Source organism: Chrysochloris asiatica, unplaced genomic scaffold (genome assembly GCF_000296735.1).
Source record: "Chrysochloris asiatica unplaced genomic scaffold, ChrAsi1.0 scaffold00196, whole genome shotgun sequence".
NCBI lineage: Eukaryota > Metazoa > Chordata > Mammalia > Afrosoricida > Chrysochloridae > Chrysochloris > Chrysochloris asiatica.
This window is the reverse complement of record NW_006408714.1, coordinates 566627-574668: the sequence shown is the minus strand read 5'-3', so window position 1 is coordinate 574668 and position 8042 is coordinate 566627. Positions and strand designations below refer to the sequence as shown.

Here is an 8042-nt window from a genome sequence, read left to right as displayed (position 1 = left end):
CTGAGGTAAAGTGAGTTCTGCAGGCAATGCTGTGCAATGCTAGGCAAAATGTTTGCAGATCTGTCTACCTGCCAGCTTGCATCATATCTGTGTGTCTGTCTTTTTTGTATATATTTCATCTCTCTCTTTCTCTATCACTTTTGCCGCCAGATCTTCCTTCTTTGTAACACCCACACTTCCTTGTCGAGGCGGGACCCCAGCATAGGATCTTGACACTAAATCCTTAATATCCGAAAAGTAAACACTTAGATATTTCTTCAGGAAAATTAGATAGTGTGATCTTGCTCTTTAGTTAGTAAGTGACCAGTGCCCCAGAAAGAGAAAGGTCCAGTGTTAATCTGACAATGGCTAGATGTATCCTTATTACATCCAGGGAGCCCATACCTGGTCTGGTGCTGAGATAATGCCAGAAGTCCAAGGGTCACAATTTCTGAAGTAGGAGTACATAATCAATCCAGAGAAGATAGCACACCCAAGGATGATCCAGAGACCCAGCAAGTTAAAATACAAGGCCCTAGGAAAGAACATAGAGACCTACTGTTATTGTTAAGTGCTGTTCGTTCTGACTCAGAGCAACCCTGTATAGGGTTTCCAAAGTGTGGCTTCTGAGTTTGAACCACAAAACTTTCAGTTAGTAGTTTAGTGCTTATCCTACAGAGCCACACCAGGACTCCTACTGATCTATTAGAAGCCTGGTGTGGCACTGTGGGCTAATTGCTGGACTGCAAAGTTGGTTTGAACCACAAGATCTGCAGTTCAAGCTCAGCAGCCTCTGCTCAAAAACCCTATACAGGGTCGCTATGGGCTGGAACCGACTCAATAGCACTTAACAATAACAATAATTTATCAAACGATGTAGCATAGTATAGTGATATGGATTACAAACCACGGTTTCAAAGATGAACCTTTCTGCTCCCACAAAGATTCAAAGCCTTGAAACCTTATACAGAGTGGCTTTGTGAGTCAGAACCCTCTCCGATGGCACTTATCAACAACAGTAACATATCAAATTATAGTGCAGTGACGTCAGTACCAAAGACTTAAGGTAGATGTTTGTGGGTTTTGTTTTTTTTTTCTTTGAATGAGGTATTTTTTTTTTTTGCCAGTGAAATAAAATTTGACAGTGTTCAAAATCATCACATTTTATGCTTTTGAAATTTTTTGTTTGCTTTAGAAACATTGCATTTTTAAGCAACTTACCAAATTTGAATAATGCATATTCTAGACAAATTTTCTTTTGATATTGAGAGTTTGGTAGTTTGTTTTTCAAAAGCCCTAATATGTGTGATGTGAGGTCTGTTTTCTTGGACAAAATTGAAATTTAACATACCAATTACACATATGTTATTCCCCATTGAATTTAGGAAACTGTCAAAATGCAAGCTTACATCTTAATATTTTTTTTTCCCCCAGAGGGATAATGAGATAAATATAGAAATAGACAAGTTTTGAAAATAATCACTTTGGAGATTAAATCAGATGAAAGATAAAAGTTTAGCTGTTTTTGTTTTTTAAGACAATAGAATATAATATGGATAAATTCAGTTTATTCATTTACTGGTGTTTTTGAACTGCTAACCTTGCAGTTAGTGGTCTAATGCTAATAAATTTGGGTACTTTTGCACAATCCTCAGGTCATCTTGTATTCATTATTGCTTTTAAAAGTAAAAATCTTGATCATTTACATAATCCCAGGGAAGACTTAAAATATATTGAACTTACATCGATGGTGTAAGAGAATAAAACTCCCATTGTGGAGTTACAGGGCCAGGGGATGGGATGGAGTAGCAGAGCAACACTTGAGCATTTCTTGGGCCCTGTCATTGTTGGAAAAGAATCATCTGAGATTCGTATGCATGTACATTCATGAACATTTAAATGCAAGAACATTCATTTCAAAGTTGCTCAAAATACTGTGATGGTATACCTGACTTTTGTTGTTATTATATGTCTTCCAGTGGGTTCTGAATCATAGCGACCCTGTATAGAACACCTTTCAATCAAAATCTTCATGTATAAAGTGCATCATTTAGAAAATTATCCCATAAGCAGAAGTTTCATTTAAAATTTTAAAATCTATTTTCTTTCATCTCAGAGGTAACTTTTAAGTATTCAACCTCTTTGGAAGTATTTTAATAACATTTATCTTTGAATTTTGTTTATTTTTATTTTTGTCTGGAGAGGGCTGATTGGGTGGCTTTTGTTGTTGTTGTTGTTAGGTGCCATCGAGTGGGTATCGGCTCATGGCAACCCTATGCACAACAGAACGAAACACTGCCTGGTCCTGGGCCAACCTCACAATTGTTGCCACGCTTGAGCCCATTTATGCTGTCACTTTGCTAATACATCTCGCTGGGGGTCTTTCTATAAATAGCTCTGGTAGTGTAGTAGTTACAAATCGGGCTGCTAACCTCAGTGTCAGCAGTTAGAAACTACCAGCTGTTCTGCAAGAGAAAGATGATGTGTTTTGCTCCCATAAAAATTTACAGCCTGGTAAACCCTGTACAGGGTCATTATGAGTGGAACCGACTCCACAGCACATAGCAACAACAACAACAACATAGTTAATTGGAGAAGTTTTTTAAACCACTTTGGGTGATGCAAACATAACTTCTATATGACTATGTAACATACAAACATTTCCACAACATGTAAATCATTTGATTATCATACTAGCTCCATAATATGAAGTAGGGCAGATTTTTACACTCTTTTTACAGATAATTTAACTAGCTCAGTGTCAAGCAACATTTCTAAGGCCACATAGTTGTTAACAATAAAGTCTTTGATGCCAATTTCCCTGTTCCTTAAAAACAATGAAAGAAAGAAAGAAATGAAATAGTGTGATCATGTTAAAATGGTTTTGTCATTCATTCACTTAAGTATTTGATAATTTATTACCCCCAAGTAAAACAATTTTATATATATATCAGCATTATTTTAGGCCTTGGAGCCCTGGTGGCATTGTAAGCTAAGCACTAAACTGCTAGCAGCAAGGTTGGTAGTGCAAAAATCACCAGTGGTTCTGCACGAAAAATATGAGGCTTTCTGCTCCTGTAAAGACTGACAGCCTCTGGAATCCCCTTACAGGGCGGCTATCGGTTGGAATTGATTCAGTGCTTGGGTTTTGGGGGACACAGCAGTGTATTTATTGGAGAGGGAAAGCAAATACTAAAAAAGAACATATTATTCAACTTTACATAATGATAAGGAATATAGAGTCCTAGTGTGGCACTGTGGGATAAAGCACTGGGCCACAAGGTCAGTTTGAACCACAAGGTCAGCAATCCCAACTCACCAGCAACTCCTTGGAAACCCTATACAGGGTGCTATGAGTCACAACTGACTCACTGCACTTAACAACACAAATAAAGATGTAGAACAACTAGAAGAAATAGAAGGTAAGGAATGACTATTTCAGATAAGAATGATTAGGGAGGTCTCTCTAGGAGATAAACTAGGTAAAGACTTAAATAAAGTTTGTCTGGATGACTGACAACAAGAGTAAGACTAGTGGAGCTTTAGGCATTGATCATTTTATGTAATAATTATATTTCCAAAAGACTACCCCTAATCGCTTGATTTCTTGACTGCTGCTTCCATGAGTGTTGATGACTGATCCAAGAAGGATGAAGTCCTTGACAACTTCAATCTTTTCTCCATTGTTAAGAATGTTGTTTATTGGTCCAGTGGTGAAGATTCTTGTTTTCTTTACACTGAGATGCAATCCATACCAAAGGCTGTGCTCTTTGATCTTCATCAGTAAGTATTTTAAGTCCTCTTTACTTTCAACAAGCAAGGTTGTATCATCTGCATATTGCAGGTTGTTAATGAGTCTTCCTCCAATCATGGAAGCATCAGTCAAGAAATCAAACGACACATTGCATTAGGCAAATCTGCTGCACAAGACCATTTTAAAGTGTTGAAGAGCAAAGATGTCAGCTTGAGGATTAAGGTGTGCCTGACTCAAGCCATGTTATTTTCAATAACCTCATATGCATGCGAAAACTGGATAGTGAATAAGGAAGACTATAGAAGAATTGATGCATTTGCATTATGGTGTTGGAGGAGAATATTGAAAGTACCATGGGCTGCCAAAGGAACCAACAAATCTGTGTGGGAAGAAGTGTAACCAGAGTGCTCCTTGGAGGCCAGGATGGTCAAAATTTGTCTCTTATACTTTAGAGAGATTCCCTATAAATAGTTTATTATAGAAAGATTGTATAGACTGTTAAAGTTATTGCCTTTATGGATTTCTTTTGTATTCGACATGTTGCTTGTATGACAGCAAGTCGTTTCTGACTCGTAGTGAAACTGTATAGAGGCTGTAAACTTTCATAGGAGCAGAAAGATTCAACTTTCTCCCACAGAGCAGCTGGTAGATTTGAACTGCTGACCTTGAAGTTAGCAGTCCAACTCACAACCCACTACACTATCAGGGCTTTGATTATTTTATGTGCTAAGTAATTCTCTGTCTGTAATTTAGGCCTCATATGATTATTGACTCATAGCAAAACTATTTATAGGGAGTCTCTCTCTATACATACTAGTCACTGTTTTAGGTATTAGAGCTATAACAATGAGTAATAAAGAAACCTCTTACATGGAGATTATACAAAGGGACTTCAAAAAATTCATGGGAAAATCCCATTATCTTTTAATTCCATTTTTCCATAAACCTTTTGAAACCCTTTCGTACATACTAGGTGTGGAGAAAGGTAGTAAACACTGAAATAACATGGTCTGAGATATAAGCGATATGGAGAAAACAGTCTAAAGTAACAGGAATGGAACAAATCTGACCTTGTGGATGTACTCATCTTAGTGGGGAGGTGGACTAGAGGTGGGAAACAATATGATATTATTCTATCACATACAGCATTGTACTGCGTGACTGATCTGAATACGTTCTTTTTGACACTGAATGCAACACCATTCCTCTTCTGGTACAACGCTGTATGTGCTAGAATAATATCATGTTCTTTCTTGCATCAACATCTGTTCTCTTAACACTAGTTATTAACTTCACTTTTGGGATAAACTAGAATCTAACAGTAAAGGAGTCAAAGTCATTTTAGATGACTTTGTCAATGCTATACAGGGTTGCTATGGGTCAGTACTGACTTGATGGCACTTACCAATAACATTATCTTCTTTCTAAGTGCAAGAAATATCTGGTTTAAGTTTTCTTTGGTGTGTAATCAGCATACAAACATACAATCAAATGTATATATAATCAGTCACTCCTATTTTTAACTATTGAGCACATTCAATATGAACTTTTTTGTTGTTGTTGTTGTTGTTATGTGCCATGGAGTCTGTTCCAACTCATGGAGACCCCTGCACAGGGTTTCCGAAGCTGTAAGTCTTTACGGGAGCAGAAAGCCTCTTCTTTCTCCCCCGGAACAGCTGGTAGTTTCGAACTGCTGACCTTGCGGCTAGATCTATTTTTATTTCTATATATTACAAGGCTATTACTTATTTGTCAGTGTGTTGTACTGTGGTGGCGTATGTGCTGATATGATGCTGGAAGCTATGTTACCAACATTTTAAATACTGGCAGGGGCATCCATAGAGAGCATGGTAGCTCGGTAGGGTAAATACTGGACTGGAACTAGAGAAGTCGGAAGTTCGAGCCAAAAAGCTGCTCTGTTTGGAGAAATGGGAGACTTTCTGCTCCAGCAAAGATTTACAGCCTCAGAAACCCTATATAGGGTCGCTATGAGTGGGAACCAACTTGATAACAGTTAACAACAACTACAACAAGGGGCAGATTGTGGACAGGTTTCAAAGGAGTTTCTTAGCTAAGACAAACTAGGGGAAAGGAGAGACAGACCACTTTTGAAAGGATACCCATTGAAAATCTTATGAATAGTAGCAATAGTTTGATATAGTGCTAGAGGAGTCTCTCAGGTTGGAAGGTACTTAAGATAAGATTCAAGAAGAGCTACCTCCTCAAAACAGAGTTGACCTTAATGATGTGGATGGAGGAAAGCTTTGGGGAAATCCATTTGCTGATGGGACACAATGCAAAATAAGAACAGATGCAAACATCATTAATAATCAAAGAGGAATAGCATCTCACCCATTGTCAAAATGAGCATTTCTACTTCTATCTTGAGGGACAATGCTGTTGGTGATAGAACAATATCTATATTCCTATAAGGAAGAAGAATTAATATGCCTATTATACAAATTTTGATGTACAACCACGTGTGGTGCTGTAGGATAAACACTGAACTGCCAACCACAAGGTCGGCAGTTCAAACTACCTAGTCTCTCCTTGGAAACCATATACAGGGTTGCTATCAGTTGGAACTGACTAAATAGAACACAACAATTCTTCAGTCTGAAATTGATCAAACATGTAATCAAATTACATTAATAATTAATGGTGATTAGAACACAAAGGTTGGAAACAAGGAAGGATTAGTAGTTGGAAAATGTGGACATTGGCCTAGAAATGATGCTGGAAATTGCGTTACCAATGACTTATTCATTGCAAATATGATTTTTCAACAACATAAACAGCGATTATGCACATGGACCTTACCATATGGAAGATACAAGAATCAAATTGACAACATCTGTGAGAAGAGATGATGTCACTAACCAAAAGAAGGTCAGGAGCCAACCATGGACCAGAACATCAATTGCTCATATGCAAGTTCAAGCTGAAGCTGAAGAAAATTAAAACAAGTACACGAGAGCCCAAAATGACTGAATTTAGAGACTGTTAAAGAACAGATTTGATACCTTAGATGTTAATGACCAAAGACCAGAAGAGCTGTGGGATGACATCAAGAACATCGTATATGAAGAAAACAAAAGGTCATTAAAAAGACAGGAGAGAAAGAGAAAACAAGTGCATGTCAGAAGAGATTCTAAAACTGAAAGAAAGGATGAATTGAAAGAGCTGAACAAAAAATTTAAAAGGAAGCTTGAGGAGACAAAGTATTATAATGAATTGTATAAAAGACCTGGAGTCAGAAAACTAAAGAGAAAGGATATGCTTAACATTTGTGAAGCTGAAAGATCTGAAGAAAAATTTCAAGCCTTGGGCTGCAATATTAAAGAGTTCGGTTGGAGCTGCAAAGTTTGTACTTCAGATACCCTATACAGGGTCGCTAGGAGTCAGAACTTACTCAATGGCAGTTAGCAACAACAACAATGGGCAAAAAGTAGAATGATGCAGGAAGCATCAAAATAAAATGGAAGGAATACACAGTCACTACCAAACGGAATTGTTCAATGTTCAACCATTTCAAGAGGTAGCATATAATCAAGAACCATGTAGTATTGGAGGAAGAAGTACGAGCTAAACTGAAGGTTTTTCTTCAATACCTTCAGTTCAGTTTGTACTTCTTCCTATCTCTCCTTGGTCAGCTATCTGACCAACCAATTGGAAAAGTTCCATATTTGGGCTTATTCCGAAGAATCCTGACCTAACAGAATGCAGAAATTATAGAACAATATCATTACTATCACATGAAGTAAAATTTTGTTAAGGATAATTCAAAACTAATTTCAGCTGTACATCAACAAGGAGCTGTCAAAAATTCAAGTCATTTTCAGAAGAGGATATGGCATGATGGATATCATGGTTGATATAAAATGATTCTTGGCTGAAAGCAGAGAATACCAGAAAGATATTTACTTGTGTTTTATTGACTATGCAAAGGCATCTGACTGTGCAGATCATAACAAACTATGGATAACATTGTGAAGAATGAGTATTTCAGAACACTTAGTTGTGCTCATTAGGAACCTGTACATAGTCCAAGAGGTAGATGTTACAACAGAACAAGGGGATACTGAATGGTTTAAAATCAGGAAATATGTGTATCAGGGTTGTATCCTTTCACCATATTTATTCAATTTGTATGCTGAGCATATCATCCGAGAAACTGGTTTATATGAAGAAGAATGTGGCATCAAAATGGGAGGAAGAGTCACCAACAACCTATGATACACAAATGGCACAATCTTGCTTGCTGGAAATTAGGAGGATTTGAAAACTTACTAATAAAGATAAAAGACTA

At 37.3% G+C, this 8042-nt stretch overlaps 1 protein-coding gene across 1 annotated transcript in view; it reads right to left on the bottom strand.

Annotated features, from left to right (window-relative positions):
- The window catches only part of SLC5A12 (solute carrier family 5 (sodium/monocarboxylate cotransporter), member 12), a 65189-nt gene that overhangs the window by 34067 nt on the left and 23080 nt on the right, over positions 1–8042 (bottom strand). Inside the window, exon 7 of the mRNA XM_006872387.1 lies at positions 385–514. Coding sequence (XP_006872449.1) covers positions 385–514 — 130 coding nt within the window. The remainder of the gene's footprint in view (positions 1–384; positions 515–8042) is intronic.